General features: G+C 35.6%; 1 protein-coding gene across 16 annotated transcripts in view; it reads left to right on the top strand.

The window, feature by feature from the left end:
• The window catches only part of CLASP2 (cytoplasmic linker associated protein 2), a 182,846-nt gene that overhangs the window by 117,296 nt on the left and 47,768 nt on the right, over nucleotides 1-17,782 (top strand). For 12 of the 16 annotated variants that reach the window (XM_055414697.2, XM_055414701.2, XM_055414698.2 and 9 more), the window contains 5 exons: nucleotides 5,805-5,975; nucleotides 6,415-6,522; nucleotides 11,470-11,576; nucleotides 14,587-14,831; nucleotides 17,022-17,085. In XM_055414697.2, the coding sequence (XP_055270672.2) occupies nucleotides 5,805-5,975; nucleotides 6,415-6,522; nucleotides 11,470-11,576; nucleotides 14,587-14,831; nucleotides 17,022-17,085 (695 nt within the window). The remainder of the gene's footprint in view (nucleotides 1-5,804; nucleotides 5,976-6,414; nucleotides 6,523-11,469; nucleotides 11,577-14,586; nucleotides 14,832-17,021; nucleotides 17,086-17,782) is intronic. The other 4 variants (XM_055414704.2, XM_055414707.2, XM_055414706.2 and 1 more) reach the window with 1 other exon arrangement.

The raw sequence follows: 17,782 nt of genomic DNA on the forward strand, positions 1-17,782 counted from the left end.
GTTACACAGACTTTTGCATGGAGATATTTTAAATAACACAAATCTTTTAGCATTAAGGTTTTCACAGTCTACTCAGAAACTTGTAAATGTGGAAAATTGTGCTTTTTAGGGGCAAAATAATTGCTGTATGTTAGCATCAAATCTGGTTGCATCTAGCTAATTATTCAAGGGCAGATATGTAGTCTCTTTGTACTTTCCCTAAAATCCATTAGAATACAGTCAGCATTTTTGGCAGGTATATACTGATTCATAAAGAGGAAACAAATTGAAATGACCAGTTTTCTTAATATTCCTAGTTAAATTTAAGATTTATATTTTTGCAATTTCATTGGAAGCTGAGTTTCTCATAAGCGCAATTATTAAAAAGCACAATTTTGGATTCCAGGTAAAATGAATGATCCATTCCTCTGTGTTCCAGAATAGTAATATATACACTTATGGCATAATTAATTTAAAAGAGATCTCTTTCCTTCTTTATCAAGAAATTTTCCTTAGTACATGCCTCTTAGAACAGGAATTTTTTCTAGGGAGGTAATTCTGGGGTTCTTCTTTATATCAATACTTGGCCATTTTGGAAAGAAATAAATGTAGCTATCTTCTACTGTTCTTTAGATAATATTTCAGGATATAGATTCCCAGTTCGTCTGTTTTTTGACTTGATTCTTGAATCTTAGAATTAGGGAAAGGGAGCTAGTCTTAGAGGGTGCCAGGAGGTGATTAGACAAGTCCAGCCTAGCAGATTCTCCTCTTTCCAAAGTCAGAAAATCCAGGCAGGGTAAGATTGGAGCACTCAACAAGATCCTAGAAAGAAGCAGAAATGCTCCAGTAAAATTGGTCTGCAAAATGAGGATTATTTACAAATAGGAAAAATGGCAAATGGCCTCTGGGTAAGGATTCTTTTCCCAACCAAATTAGGAGTAGATCACATCACGTTCTTCCCTGATCTTGTGTATTTTTAGAGTAATTGTTTTAAAGTAACTTAATCTTTAGCAGTATAACACAGAAGTTTGCTGCTGCTGCTGCTGCTAAGTCACTTCAGTCGTGTCCGACTCTGTGTGACCCCACAGACGGCAGTGCACCAGGCCCCCCCGTCCCTGGGATTCTCCAGGCAAGAACACTGGAGTGGGTTGCCATTTCCTTCTCCAATGTGTGAAAGTGAAAGTGAAGTCGCTCAGTCATGTCTGACTTGTAGCGACTCCATGGACTGCAGCCCACCAGGCTCCTCCGTCCATGGGATTTTCCAGGCAAGAGTACTGGAGTGGCTTGCCATTGCCTTCTCCGAACACAGAAGTTTAGAGCCTTGCTATTCCAAATGTGGTGCCCAAACCAGCATCAGCATCACCTGGTAAATGCAAACCTGGGAAATTCACCACAGCAGCACTGAATTCAGTCTTTAACAAGATTATTAAGTGATTTCTGTTACAGTCAAGTCTGAGAAGTCTTGATTTAGATCAGTCTTGATTTAGATCATGGTATCTGGAGCCGTACTTCCTAGAGCTGATCATGGCTATTCCAGGTTATTTAAAGTTGTTATATTTCTGTGTACTTCTAATATAACCAGTAAAATGAATAGGATAATCTTACAGGATTGTTGTGAGGATGAAATAAGTATATTTGCCTGAGCACAAAGTACATGCTCTATATTTTAGCTGATAAAATTGATCTCCTTGTTTTTCTTAATGTCAACTGGATTTTATACTCCTGTCGTGCATTTTTCTATACCTTGTTAGTCTTACGGCCTTCAGGAAACAAAAATAATGGTGCAGGAAATTTAAAGCATAAGGAAAAGTAAAGATAGCAACCAGAGACTGTATCTAGTATCTTAAGGATAAAACTCAATTTCATGTGAGATATTTTACGGAGTTTTCTTCTAAAGTAATACTAAGACTGAACTCATGGCAGAGATTCAAAGTGCTTTGTGTATGATTTTTTAATAAATTACTTAAGAACCTCCATTTTAAGTGTATTATAACTACTGATCATATTGAGAATATACAATAATTTTTTAATATTTGGTTTTTGACATTGAAACCCTATGCACAGTACTTCAAATCCTCTCCTAGAGTGTGAGAACATAATAATAGGCTTTTAGACCCAGTAAGATTTTAAGATCAGATAACTTTCTCACAGTAAAATCACTTAGGTTTTAAATCATACTGGTGAGGTTTTTATTTGCTTGCTTATATATTTGTTTGAATGTTTCATTTCAAATTCTTTTGAAAAAAGATATTGCAGCTTTATATAATTTGATGCAAGTCTCTTTACACACATTTACACAGAAATATTACCATGATCTGCATCTTCACTTTGTTGTGAAGTAATTCACTAGGGTTTGCATGGTCTTTCCATGTTTTTATATCACCATTTAGGGGGAAAAAAAAATCTTGAGTCAAAGCAGGTATGTTCTAATGACTAACCAAAAATAACAGACCCAATGGAGAGACTTCCAGGCTTAATTATTTACTTAAAGATTGTGTCTTTTGTTGTCGGTAGTGACTGATTATGTACAAATGATTGTACAGTCTGTCAGAAATTTTGTCTCCCCACCCACCCTGCTACTGTTCAGTTTTTTTCCCTCAGTGTCTTAAGAAAGATAAAATCTGTAGCTTTTTCATGTAATTTTTCTTCAGCTAGAAGATGCTGTAATTCTTCCTTACCTGTAGTTTTTAAATTAAATGTTTAATAAAAATTTAAACATTTAATTATTTAGATTATAGGCCTATCAGAAGAAAAGCTGAAAAATCTGCACTTTTACACCTTCATTTCATCTGCTTTGTACATTAGTGTCTGATTTCGGTTATCAGCTGTAAAAACTACTCGGTGTTCTGCTTTTGTTAAAGTTTGCTTTTTTTGCTTTAGGATTTTTAATTTTCAAAACTGACTAAAGCTTTTTTATTTCCATCTGCCATGCATTTTAAAACTGCTCCTTCCCTCTTCATGGATTATAACCCTTACCCTAATTCTGCCTTTACACTTGTTCAGGATCACAATCTGCTAATACCATTGGTGGTAAGAATCTATAGACTTTATATGTGCATCAGTTGTTTGATCATCTATTTTCATTATCAAGAATGGGTTCTATTCAGCAGAAATTCTTAACATTTAATATTCTATCATTTTGTAGCCATTACTGGGGTAAAATTTCCCAATTATGATTTTCCTGTGGCCTGTCCTTATTTGTTACCAAAACCCTGGTTTTTAAAAATTATCCATGGTGATCCCACAAATGTAACCATCCCAAAGCAGGGGAGCTTTAGTGATGCCTTGAAAATAGCTCATAAAAAGTACAAAATGGTGATTTGAAAACTTTAGGCAGCACAAGAGAAATTAGTTAGCCAATTTCAAATTTTGCAAATTAAAGTATTTTCTAGTAGCATGATATTGCTAGGTGCATCATACTCTTTTTTTTTTTATCAACTGTGGTTTTCCTCAAAGAAATAATTAACCTTGGTAGTTCTTTTGCTGGGGAAAGAGCCATGATATTTTCTTCTTCTAAGTATGAATGACTGCAAAATGGGTTGCAGGCACTGGATTATCTTGTTGTTCATGGCAGGTAGTAGAGAAGAGCCTGAAATGATTAACACTGCCAATTGCATTTCCTAGGACAGGGCATGAATGAATTCAAATATATAGAGAGGGAGCTTGCAGTTTTGATAAATTCAGCCAATCGAGAATAGATGGAGTAGTTACTCTTACATCTATACTGCATGTTTCTTCTCTGCTGAATAGATCACATCTCAAGGAATTCTCCAGTTTCCTACCAACAACTTCACCTCCTAAACTTACATTGGTTTTAACAGAATAACATGTTGTATGTGGTCAGTTCATTATTTATACTTTTTATATTGTCACATTTCCATAAAATATTCCATCAGCTTACCTTGCATTGTGAGTTTGTGGCATGTTGGGTGTTTGGGTGTTTTTGGTGTGTATGTTTAGTTTAGATGCTGCATGGAGAAAATAGGTGTCTTGTGAGTATCCCTAAGGTTATGACTGAAAGAAACCTCATCTAAACATTCTTCTCCTGAAATGTCATGGAACAATTCAAATGAACCATCATTTTAAAGTACACTTGTATAATTTCCCTGCAATAATTTAGAATTCTTTCTACACAAATAATAAGTTGTCAATTTCATCATAAACATTGCTTTGTTTTACAGTATTGCTATAAACAGCGGAAGATGAGTTTCATATTGTATACTGGTAAAGTTTAGGAATTAAGCATGAATTTAAATTGTATTCAGGAACACTGTGCCAAGAAAACAGTAACAAGGGTCACAGTTCAGCAATCCATGGATCATATCCAGTCTGCCTCTATTCGTGTACTATTTGGTCAATACAAAATGATAAAAATCAGAAAATGTCATAGCTTTCTTTAAAAAAAAACCCAAAAATGTGGCCAGTGTTACCTCAAGACAGGGCTGGTTTGAACTAAAAAAGTCACCACTCCCTCCCTTGAACTCAGCACTCCTTCCGCAGTGATGTTCCCTGCTTCTCCCCGTTGGCTTTGAGTCTTTAATCTTTGCTCTGTGGAAGTGAGGCAGGACTGGGTGGGATGATCCAAGGTGAGCAGTGACTGGAGCAGTGCCCAGCAAAGAGGAGACGTTGCTCTCAGGGAGTTTTATTCAAGTTCAGGTTTAACTTTTATAATGCTGCTATCCAGAGTCTAGAGTTAAATTATACCTTGGACTTACCTAGTTTATTTTGCTTTTCAATGCAAATACAAAATGCTCTGATTGACAAGGAGCTTACCCCTTTAAAAACTATGAAATTCTAGTTTAAACGCATGTTTCTTTTTTTAAAAGTCTTGCCCCCGTCTCTGAGATTTTGTCCAGTTCCCTCTCTCTACCTGACCACATCGTCTCTCTTCCAAGACTGAAAATTGCTAGTTTTGAAAGAATCTGCTTTCTTTGACATTTATTTGCCCGTTATTCTTGTTCTACCCTCAGTACACATCTGCATGCCAGACTTCGGCCACCCAAGACCCCTTTTTTATTTGAAGGCAAATAGCAAAACCTGTTTCTTTTTTAGCTGGCCCAACTTTGTAAACATTTAAAATTTAATCTTGGGACTTTCCTGGCTTTCTAATGGCTAAGACTCCACACTTCCACTGTGGGAGGCACGGGTTCGATCCCTGGTTGGAGAATGAAGATCCTATATGCCACTCAGTGTTGCCAAAATAAATAAATAAATAACATTTAATCTTGTAAAAATTTTAAAATATATGTAAGCAGCAAGATAGACAACTTTATTATGCCTATTTCAAGGCATCTCAACAGGCAAACTTTTAACGGGAAGCAAATTTTCATTATTATTAACAGGAATGTTATCAATAATAGAATTATTGTTTCCTTATAAATATTTAGCTTTAATAGATAGCTTTTTAACATATAGCTCTAGTTACATGAAATGTATTGTTAGATAAGTTATTTCTTTGGAAACCTTTTCTACTATTTATGTTCTGAAAATCATAATAGTGTTTTCCTTATTAAACATACCATCTTATATTCTCCAAAACTGAAAATATATTTACTTGATTTACCATTCAATCCTAGTGTGTGTGTATACATATATATATATATATATATATATATATATATATGTGTGTGTGTGTATATATATATAGTATATCTTTTTATTCCAGGTTTTCAGTATATCTAAAGCTTCCTCAACCTATTTCCTTGGAACTTAGAACTTGCCGTTGTATCACAGGTTTCTCAGATGTACTTCTTGAATTTTTATCCTTTCGACAAAGATCTCTTGTAGTTCACAGGTTGACATTAATATGTGTGTTTGGTGTTCAGCTGGCAGCCGGTCTGGGTCTCCAGGAAGAGTTCTGACCACAACAGCCCTCTCCACTGTGAGCTCTGGTGTTCAGAGAGTACTGGTTAATTCAGCCTCCGCACAGAAGAGAAGCAAGATACCCCGAAGCCAGGGCTGTAGCAGAGAGGCCAGTCCATCTCGGCTCTCAGTGGGTAAGATCGTTGTGTCAAACTTGGGACCTTGTGTTTCTTGTGTACTTTAGGCCTTGGTAGCATTGAAGACCTCATTTAGGTACTTCTAAGTTTGAGGAAAACGACTTCAAATTCAAGAAAAATTGAAATATAGGTTTAAAAATGAAATTATATATCTTGGAAATATTATTTCTGTTTTAAATCCTTTTTTTTCTTTGCAGCTGTTTAATTTTAGTAAAATACAGTTTGCTCTTCTAGTCACATATAAACTAGAAGAGTGTAAGCAAGAATTTTTAACAGTATTCCTGGTAATGCTTCATCAAGAATCACTTCTTCTCATCCTTAGCAGAACTTGTTATTTATTAGCTTTTTAAGAAAGAAAAGAATAAAACCAAAATATCAAAAATACAAACGCTTCTCCTGTTTACTCCACTTCTGTGCTGCCGTTGCTTCATACCAGCCCGAAGCAGTCGGATTCCTCGACCAAGCGTGAGTCAAGGGTGCAGCCGGGAAGCCAGCCGGGAGAGCAGCAGGGATACGAGTCCTGTGCGCTCTTTCCAGCCCCTTGGTGAGTGTCTTGGCTTCCCTGTTGTGTTCGCACCATCTGATAACCTCAGAAGACCCTGGATTTAGCTTTATCAACTGTATCTTTTCCTCTCTTTTCTGTCTTTTTAAGGACAGTCAGAGGGAAGTTACATGTTTGGGAAGTTCCTTTGACATTTACTAAGTTCCTTTGACATTTAAATAAGCTAATTAGACATTAGATAAACAAGTTGCCTTCATAGTCAAGTAAACATCATATAGATTTAGATTATATAACATTGAATTCAAGATTTTTTTCTTAATAAATATCCCTATAAAATTTAAGTAATTACTCTTAAGTGAAATGTGGACTATTTAGTTTGATAAGAATAAAGACGTTTTTGCTTTTCAGCAGAAATATTTACTCTTCACCTTAGATATTTAAGATTGCTGGAAAGACGGCTGCAAAATAATATATGAACTACTTATTAAAAAGGAAGGGATTAATATTTTTGTATATTTTACAGTTTAATAGCATTTCCCATGCATTAGCTTTTATCATGTCATTGCTGTGCAACCTATCTGTTCCTTATTATAGAGTTTGTACCGTAACCTTGACTATAATACTGTATTTACCTCAATTATAAAATGTTAAATGATCTTTTAAAACTTTTAGTATTTTAGAGTAATTGGAGAGGAATAATTTTTTTATGTTGAAAATCTTTAGAATTTCTGTGTGGTCCTCAGCATTTTAACTAGTACTTTATTTTTATGCACTTACCTAAAGTCATTTCATATTCTTTCCCTTTAATTCCATAGAGTGTAGGTTATGGTAACACTTAATAGAGTTGCACTTCAGATTTTGTGACACTTAAATAGAATATGGTTCCACTCATTAGCTGTTGGAAATATTTGTTCCATCAGTAGACCCTTTGGTATAGAATTTCTGAGAAATTAAGTTTCTTTTGGCCCATTTGGTTCAACTATATCACTACTGAACTATCCTCTGCTGACCCTTTGAGCTAAGAACACAGATAGGGGTATCCTCAACCCTTGTTTTTGTTCCAGTTCCAGGTGCCAAAGAGTTTCCTTCTGTACTTTGCCAGAGATAGATTTAGTTCATGTATGATAATGCAGTAGGTTGTAGAGTGTCTGTGTGTGTGTGTGTGTGTATACATGCAGACACACATACATGTACATATATATTGGTTAATCCTCTTGCATATCTGTTTAAAAATGAAATAAATCCTATATTTGCGTAAAATAAGCACATCACCTTAAGAGTTGAAGTGGGCTTGTGGTAGTTTAAGAATGTCTGTTCTAGGGTCTGGTGGTCTGGTTGATATCCCAGCTCTGTAGCTGTTGTGTACCAGGGCTTCCTTATCTGTAAAGTGAGGATAACAACAGCATGTAGTTCTTAGCATTCATCTGAAGACACTTTAAAGCAGAGATTCCACGGAAACGATCCCTGCAAGCAGTGCTTGCACACAGTGAGCATGTGGTTATCAGGACTGTCGTCTCTGCCGCCACCGCTCTTCCCCCTCCTGCCGCTGAACAGTGCTTGCCTACCTACAGTTAGTTGTCTTATATGTTAGTGGCAAGGATCTCTGATTTTTTTTTAATGGTATAATACCTTGTATAATATAGAATTAGTAGAAAGCATGAGATAGCAAGAAGAAACAAAGTATGCTTCTAGACTGTTTTAAAACTGTACAATAGAGATTAGAGGAAATTTATAACCAACTTCTAATTATAAACATGTAATGTGCCTATTTTTAAAGAGAAAGTGAAAGTGTTAGTCACTCAGTTGTGTCCCCCATGGACTGTAGTCCACTAAGCTCCTCTGTCCATGGGATTCTTCAGACAAAAATACTGGAGTGGGTTGTCATTCCTTCTCCAGGGGATCTCCCCAACCCAGGGATTGATCCCAGGCCTCCTGCATCGCAGGCAGATACTTCACAGGCTGAGCCAGGAGGGAAGATATTGTTTAGTCATTAATCTTCTAGATTTATCTCAGCCTTCATTTGGCAATTGAGATCATTTAAATTTTATTAGTAAAGGAGGCAGTTTTCTCAATTGTGATGACACATCCTATTTGGTTTAGAGGTGGTTAAACCTTTTTATCATACAGTTTTAGAAAAATTAAATTTTATAGCCTTTTGCTTATATATTGATATTGCACAGCAAAAATAGGAGATTAGCCCTATTTATTAAACACGGATAAAAATACCATTCCCAAATATCAGGATTTTCTGGTATATTTGCCTGCATTTTGCTGTCTTCCTTTATTTGGTGAAACATTCTGTCGCCTCTGACTTGAATATGGCCATTCAACACATGAATCCCATAGTTTGCCACTTATTCATTTGTAGCACAAAGCCAGCGTCAGGGCCCTGATACACCAGAAATAAGTCACAGCTAGGCAAAGATGAACTCTGGAACTTGCACTCTTAGTTTCCATCTGTTTCTGGAACTAAGATTGAAAAAAAAGGCTACATTATTACAGGCATATGAGTGTTATCTTCAGCCATAGATAACTGTTGATTTCAAAAGGTTTTTTATCTATTAAACCATTTCCATATTGGTTCAACTCTTCCTTATCATTTTATTAATTATTCTGTTGGGTAAAATTAAAACCAAGTGTATATTGGTATGTTTTACCAATGATACCCATCACATTACAGGGTCTGATTAAACATTTTATGCAACATTCTGTCTTTAATCCTGTCTTTCAATCTTTTTGATCATTTTCTTATTCATTCTTGTGACAAAAGAGTAATTCATATAATAAAAGTACTTCAACTGTTCTAATATATCTGAAGCACAGTAACTTTTAAAATAAGGGTAATATGTTTCATTAAATAATAAAATGAATTTTTCCTCCCTTAATTGTGTATTTAGGAATAAGATTGACTTTATAAAATGATGCAAATAAGGATTTTAAGATCTAAAATTTTTAAATATACTAAATTTAGATTTAGAGACATCATAAATATGGGGAAAAGTCACATATTTCTAGATTTTTTAAATCAAATTATTAATATTCCCCTTTTGGTGTTCAAATGTGCTTTGATATTTAAATCTGCTGAATTCAGAACTTAGGTTGTATAAACCATTATAAAAAATGTTTATGTTAATATAAATGAGGTATGTTATCGTTTGAACAGTGTGAAGATGGTATGTGTACTGTTCAAGAGCACAGACCCTGAAAGACTACAGTTACTGAGTGTGGCCTTGATCAGATTAATTAACCTTTCTCTGTGCTTTAGTTTAGCCATTTGTCAAATTGAATAGTAACAACTACCTGCCTGAGTTCAGGATTAGAGGAGATGAGATTATTATTGGTTACTATTTACCATAGTGGTTTTTTTTTTAAATTACAGTGTTCATTTTTCTGTTTCATGCTTGTACTTTTGACATTTCCTTCCATTTGAATACTTGCTTCTTTGTCTCCTGTGGGCTTATGTCTGTCCCCTTAGGTGTAAGATCTGTTGTGTGTCAAGGATGATATTGCAGTGTTCAGTTGCCCTCATCTAAGGCAATATTCTGATCCTTAAGTATTTAGCAGTATAATGCCATTGTTAACTGACTCTCCTTGCCTGACTGTAGTGCTGCCACTATTCCTGGTTTCTGTGGTAATAGATGAGGTTTGTATGGTCCTGTTATTCCAGCCTCCAGACACCATTCCAGATCTACTGGTGCCCTCTACGCCCCCGATGTGTATGGGGTCTCAGGTGAAGGATGAGTACATTTTCACTATCATCTGTACATTCATCTCAGTTTTTTGTCCTTTTCAGTTCCCATTGAGTAATCATGTTTTAAAATGGATTTGTTTTTATTTAATTTGTTTAAGAATAAGTCATTTGTATGTTTTTTTTTTGTTGTTGTTGTTGTTATTAATTTTCCCCCAAGTAACTTTTTTCCTTTCAGCAATCTTACTTGACCGTTTTTCTCACTGGAGAGGGACATTTTTCTTTTGTATAACCTAAGTTATGTCATTTTAAAATAGAATAGAATTGTTTTATGTTCTCTGTTATGTACTTCATCTTTTGTATATATGTTAAAAAAAAAAACCAAAATGGTGGATGAAGTGTTTTAATTGTAAATGATGATGTATTATAAAAAATAGTTAAGACGAACCCAACTATAGTTTGTCTTCACATACCTCAGAGTGTCAGGCAATCGTAGGTTCTTAACAAATATCAAATGATATGTCTTTTAGTTATGGAATGAATCAGCCTATCTTGAAGGAGAAGAGAGAGTCATTGGAGGAGTTTTTCCTGGTAAATTCTTGGCGTGGCTTCATTGAGCTCCTTAATCATTATTGGTTTGAGGATTGATCTTTGTTCCGGGCCACCCTGTGGCTCTCCCACATGGACGAAATTTGCCTGATTGGTAGAACTGGATTAATTACAGGGCTGCTGCTGCTAAGTCGCTTCAGTCGTGTCCGACTCTGTGCGACCCCATAGAGGGATCCACCAGGCTCCCCCATCCCTGGGATTCTCCAGGCAAGAACACTGGAGTGGGCTGCCATTTCCTTCTCCAATGCATGAAAGTGAAAAGTGAAAGTGAAGTCGCTCAGTCGTGTCCGACTCTTAGCGACCCCATGGACTGCAGCCTACCAGGCTCCTCCGTCCATGGGATTTTCCAGGCAAGAGTACTGGAGTGGGGTGCCATTGCCTTCTCCGAATTACAGGGCTACCGACTTCCAAGCCCTTAGTCGACGAGCCATACTTTCTTCTGTCTTCTGGTGATAAATGTATTATAGCGACTATTCCTTAAATTCACTTGCCACACATTGTCAGTGATTTTAATTGCTTTACTGTTTTATTTGACCAAAACTAAATGCACCCAGAAAATACAATATTGCTTTTAAAATGCTTTGCCCCATTGGTTTTTTTTTTCCCCCTCCTCAAGGATCTCAAACTTTCCAGCCTGACCATGTTACATTTACAGCTCTCTCAAAGCTGTTTTCCTTCTTCTGATGAATTAGGTCCGGGGTATGGGATCAGCCAATCAAGCCGACTGTCATCCTCGGTCAGTGCCATGCGAGTCCTGAACACAGGTTCCGACGTGGAGGAGGCAGTGGCGGATGCCTTGGTACTCTTGCCCATTTCTTTATCACTATAGATGTTCCAGTGAATGAAACGAATGTATGAGTGAGCCAGTCCACAAGTGTGGGGAAGGAGGGGGAAGATTCTTGTGGATTAAATCTAGGAAGATCAAATGTGGCAGTATAAAAAGCAAAACAGTATAATTTATTGTTGATCTTTATTAATTGGTCAGATTTTTAAGCCAAGACCCATGATGGAGTGTCAGGAATATAGATACTGATATTGTTAGTACGGTGTTTTTATGCACTGTAGTGCCCTGAGAATAAAGGCAGATAGGTGAGTATATAAATATTTCTACTGCAAGTACATAATTTCAAAGCCAGCTCACCCGTGAGTGTTTAGGGCTTGTTTTAGTTTGGAGTAAAAGTTTGTAGTCTTTTACTTATTTGTATTTTCTGAGCTGAGAGAAAGTACAATTTCAAAGCAAATTATATTTACGATATCTTTCTAGCTCTTTAAACCTGAAGCATTAAACAGGGAGGCTTGAAATATCATCTGCAGATCCGCGATGGTTTTGTCAGAAGAGTGCTGTACAGATATCACTGTGGTTTATCCCCCGTAAAATTATGAAGGGAGTATTGAGACAGTGATTATGATTGGCTTTTGCCTTTTTCCCTTGTCAATTCAGTATGACAGTTTCTCTCAAATTATGACATTAATCGTATTTTCAAGAGGCATCTACTCATTTTCTTACACAGAACTTAACAAAGGCGTCATGTTTGTTTTAAAATAAGAAAATACCTTGCACCTTTTAAACCTGCATGCCACCTCTTAACCATTGCCGATACGCTATTTGCCACATATATTTGAAAAGCAAGTTTTTAAAAATATTCATTGGTCATAGCTATAACATATTAAATGTAATCACATGTGAGGTTCTGCTCTGACAATCTGTGTGTGCTGAATTTTTCTCTTTACCTCAGCCACCTGAATTTTTTCATAAATCAGTGTACTTACTAAATAAGAACTGTGTTCTCTTGAGCTTGGGATATATTGAGCACGTCTTGTTCTGATGGTATTAAATTAGTCATATGTTTTAAATTTATTCTTCCTGATCAGTGTATTTCTCAAATCACATTTTCTAGTTTCCTTTATGTGAAGGATTTACTAGTTAAATTCTGTTTATACAAATTTTATGAATTGATTGGATTACTCTTGAATAATCTTTATCCTATTATTTATAATAAGATGTATTTGGTTTATATGAGGAATATTTAGCCACCAGTGCTAAAAACTGAATCCCAATAATTTGATTGTGTCTACTTCCATTATTTTCATAACATAGATATTCCAATTATAACTTATCAATTTTTAGGAACATCTATTAAGCCTGGTTGGACCTAGGAAAAATCATAGAAATAAAATTAACTTTAGGAATGACAAAAGGATCCAAATAGGAAGAAGACTTGAGTTTCTTTGGGGAAATTGGTTATGTGAATATTTCTGTAACTTACATATTTTTCTTTGGACTAAAGGATATTGACAAGATTAAAGATATAGCCTGCTAATAAGCAATTCTTATGTATCTAAATATTTAAAAGCTTAATGGTTCTGATTATGGGCATTGTTTATGCCTACTTCACTGTGCTGTTTAGCAAAATGTTCTTCATTATTTTCAATTTTTCTCTTTAAAAATCTACTGCTCTCAGCTCTTAGGAGACATACGGACTAAGGTATAGACATTGCTATTTTCTGACATCTTATGGTACCATAACGTTTTTTTCTTTCCTTCATCAGTTTAACAGATGATAGTCTTCCATAAAAAATTCAAGTGGAAGTAATAAAATCCTTAGACATACATCACTTTTCTGTACATATGATTCTATGATTATCAGTAGGGAGATAGTGCTTAAATAGTGTCCTGTGGGGGTTCTCATCCTTTTAGCCTGACTACTTTGCACAAATGCGATGATATCATTGACACTATGTCTATAACAAAACTTGGAGCTGAATACAAAAAGTATCATGTTTTTGCCATTCTAAATTAAGTTGGTGCCTCCAGATCAAATCAATTTAGTGATGGAAAGTCATTGAAAAACTATTTTTAATTAAGTTCAGGTTAAATTTCTTTTAGATTTTAAACTTGAACGATTTAAGTCACCTGGAGCTATGTAAAATTACTGTTCTTCAGTGTTTCGTAGAAACATCTTCACCTCTCACCAGCCTGAATTCACATGTCAGATTACATAAAGATTTATTTCTGATTATTTCAGGGAAATCTCGAATAATCTATTCTGTCTCATTTTACTTTTAATATTCAAGGTAAAATTAGCAGTTTTATTTATTAAATAATAACTTCAGATGTGAAGAAATCAAAGTAATGCTTTCTTATATATATTGAAATAGATAGTTTAGACACATTAGGGAAAGCATGGAGAACCCTTCAGGAGCTTGCTTCCTAAAAGTAAGAGGAAGCTAAACAGCCTGTCATCATTCTTTATGATTTTCTTCTCAAAGAAACATCAGGGATGGGTGCAAGTGAAGGAACAGTGGCAGAGAAGTGATAATGGAAATGAAAGAAGAAGAGAGGGAAAGGGAGGTAGGACAGAAAAAATAGAACTTTACACAGGAAACATGATTTTCTGACCCATTCTCATCCTTTAAAAAGGTTATAATTTCTTTGTAACAACTCAGAGTTTTAGTACAGAGCCTGTTCTTTTACATTCTAATAGTAGTTCTTGGTTTTCCACAAAAAGAAAAAAGAAAAGGAAGAACCTCATGTTTTTAGCGCTCCCCACTTTACATATCTGACTTCCATATAGTAGTCTTATTCTGCTGCTACCACTCCCCATAGTTAAAGAATATTTCATCTCCTACTAACTCCTAAAACATGTTTTCTGAAAAAAACTAAAATTCGACATTTTATTATTACAATGATTAGCAGCATGCTTTACACTGATTTTTAAACAAAGGCCAGTCTTTTCTGGTCAGTAGAAATCGTGAAATACTGGCATGTTATTTTAGCTACCACTAATGAGAGTCTTTATGTATAACAGAAAAAACCTGCTCGGAGAAGATATGAATCATATGGGATGCATTCAGATGATGATGCGAACAGCGATGCATCCAGTGCTTGTTCAGAACGCTCCTACAGCTCTCGGAATGGTAGTATTCCTACATACATGAGGCAGACAGAAGATGTGGCAGAAGTCCTCAACAGATGTGCTAGCTCCAACTGGTCAGAAAGGAAAGAAGGTCTCCTGGGTCTGCAGAACTTACTAAAAAATCAGAGAACGCTAAGGTGAGTTGTATTGTCTTCAAATAATTACCCTGTCTGTTTAGCGCTTTTTGCGGGGGCATCATGCTGGGTCTTCCCGGCTGCACAGGCTTTTCTGCAGTTCTGGCGAGTGTGGCTGCTCTCTAGTTGCAATGCGCAGGCTTCTCATTGTGCTGGCCTCTCTAGTTGCAGAGCGTGGGCTCCAGGACACTCAGGCTGCAGTAGCTGCACTTCGTGGGCTCAGTAGTTGGGTTTTCCAGGCTCTGAAACACAGGCTCAGTGGTTATGGTGCAGGGGCTTAGTTGCTCCATGGCATGTGGGATCTTCCTGGACTGGGGACCGTCTCTCCTGCATTTGAAGGCAGATTCTTTATCACTGAGCCACCAGGGAAGGCCCTGGTTAGCACTTTTTTACCTGACTTTTTCATAACACGTTCAAGATATTAGTATGGGCTTATACGTGTCCTGCGGAGAAGACAATGGCAAGCCACTCCAGTACTCTTTCCTAGAAAATCCCATGGATGGAGGAGCCTGGTAGGCTGCAGTCCATGGGGTCACTCAATCGGACACGACTGAGCGACCTCCCTTTCACTTTCACACATTGGAGAAGGAAATGGCAACCCACTCCAGTGTTCTTGCCTGGAGAATCCCAGGGACGGCGGAGCCTGGTGGGCTGCTGTCTATGGGGTCTCACAGAGTCAGTCTCGACTGAAGCGACGCAGCAGCAGCATACATGTCCTGAATTTAAAAAGTGGCATCAGGATATTATCCCAAGCCCTAACCCTTTAGGACCATGCATACATGCATGCATACTAAGTCGCTTTAGTCGTGTCCAACTCTGCGATCCCATAGATGGCAGCTCACCAGGCTTCTCCGTCCCTGGGATTCTCCAAGCAAGAACACTGAAGTGGGTTGCCATTTCCTTCTCCAATAGGGCCATCCATACTATTGTTATTTTTTAAATTATAGTTATCTTGCTCTATTTAAAGAAACAGTATTAAAGGAAACTTTTTATTAATAGTTATTAAATAAAATGTTATTAATTAAAAATGTTATTAAATGAAAATAAATAATGAATTATACATAATGTTAAAGTTGACTCATTTATTAAAATTCATTCCTGATAAGTTTTTCAGTGAGATGAAAGAATATTTATATTCTCTTGAAAATGAAGGTATACTCCTGGTGTTCATGTGATATTTGAATCTTGGTATAATATGAAATGGATTTGGAGTGAATTTCTCTAAGAACGGAAGTTTAGGAACTTCCCTGGTGGTCCAGTGGTTAAGAGTCCATGCTTCCTCTACAGGGGCACGGGTTTGATCCCTAGTTAAGGAACTAATATCCCACGTGTCATGAGATGTCACCAATAAATAAATTAATTAAATAAAAATTTTTTTTGAGTTTATATTGATTTTTAGTTGGGTTTGTTTCAGTTTCCTGTCCTACTGGCTTTTGCTTGCTTTCACCCTCTAAAGTCTTTATCCTTTTATCTGTGTAGTGTTTTGAATCTCTACAGTCTATCCCTTTAAGAACCTAGATTCAGAAAATTCGTAAGTTTCAGTATGGTGGAAAATAGAGGGCTACTTCCTGCCTTAATACCTGAAATTAGGGTTTGATTTTAGGAAGTGTTAGAACTATATAATTTACAATAAGTGTTTGTCTGTGTACTTCCTAATATATTTTAATTACATATTATTACAGTTCATGAATATTACATATTACAGTTCATGAATCACTACAATAAATCATCATAATGTTGTTTCCAACCCCACCAAGATTAGATTAGTGTTAGGTTCAGTGTATCCTTTTAAATGGCAAGGAAGTAATCGTAGTTTAGAAAGATTTTAGCCCTCAGGTGGCAAAATGTAAGAAAATATAAAAGCATTTAAAGGGGTAAGATTCATGTGCTGGGAATGTCATCTGTATTGTTTACTCTGCTGTGCCACATTAATAAAGTGCAGTTGTATTTCTTTTCATATAACTTTCAACCTTTAAAATATTGTAGGTGTTAAACTGCAGAATTATTGTTGCATTTGATAAATTCTACTTAGCCCTGACTAGTAAATCCTACAAATGTCTCAATTTTGAGAGCTGATTTTTTTCCTTTGGCTTTAAGAAAAAAAAAAAAGAAGTCCAAATATATAAATAAGTCACTTTTAAATGACTTCTTCCTACAGCAGTGTATTAATTAGCCACTTTATTATTTTGACAGTCGAGTTGAACTGAAAAGATTATGTGAAATTTTCACAAGAATGTTTGCTGATCCTCATGGCAAGGTATGTTTTAGTATTTAAGATTACTCCTATAAGGTGTCATTATTATATTGCCCCAAAAAAGAAGTAAATAATAACAAAAAACTATAAGCCATTTTTATTTATTAATTACCCTAAAATGGCAATGATCTTTTCAACATGATTGAAATTGAGTATTTGATATCATATATAATTTAGTAGTTGGTCTCTGATAACTATTTAAGCTTCTCCAAAAGAGAGATTATCTAAGGCTATAAACTGAAGAATATATAGTCACATGCACAACTCTTCTACAGTTAGTCAAGGTATTTGTATTACTAAAAACATTTTACTATTTGTAAAGGAAATAATCGGGATAAGTTGAAAAAAGTTTCTAACTTTTTATTCAGTTTTCTTCTCTATTAACATAAATATATTCTTAAAAGAGCAATTTTGTAGACAAGAACTGCCATTAAAAACAAAAAGCATAAAATACGGTTTCACCTATAGTTTGTGAGTAATAAAAAAGAAACATTTCATTTGTTGAAAGAGTTCATAAACATCTTCAGAACTTTGTTCAGCTTTTAATGCTGGTTAAAATATGTGTAAGTACTTATGTATAGGCTGCATGTGTACCGTGAAATTTTTGTTTTAAAATATAAAGTTTTGTTGTAAAATGTACTCATCTGTTCTATTTTCAGCAGTATGTTTGGCAGTGGTGAAATTTTATTCAATGTCTTCC

The sequence above is a fragment of the Moschus berezovskii genome, chromosome 24 (assembly GCF_049115385.1).
Source record: "Moschus berezovskii isolate FMDL1 chromosome 24, NW_MosBer_1.0, whole genome shotgun sequence".
NCBI lineage: Eukaryota > Metazoa > Chordata > Mammalia > Artiodactyla > Moschidae > Moschus > Moschus berezovskii.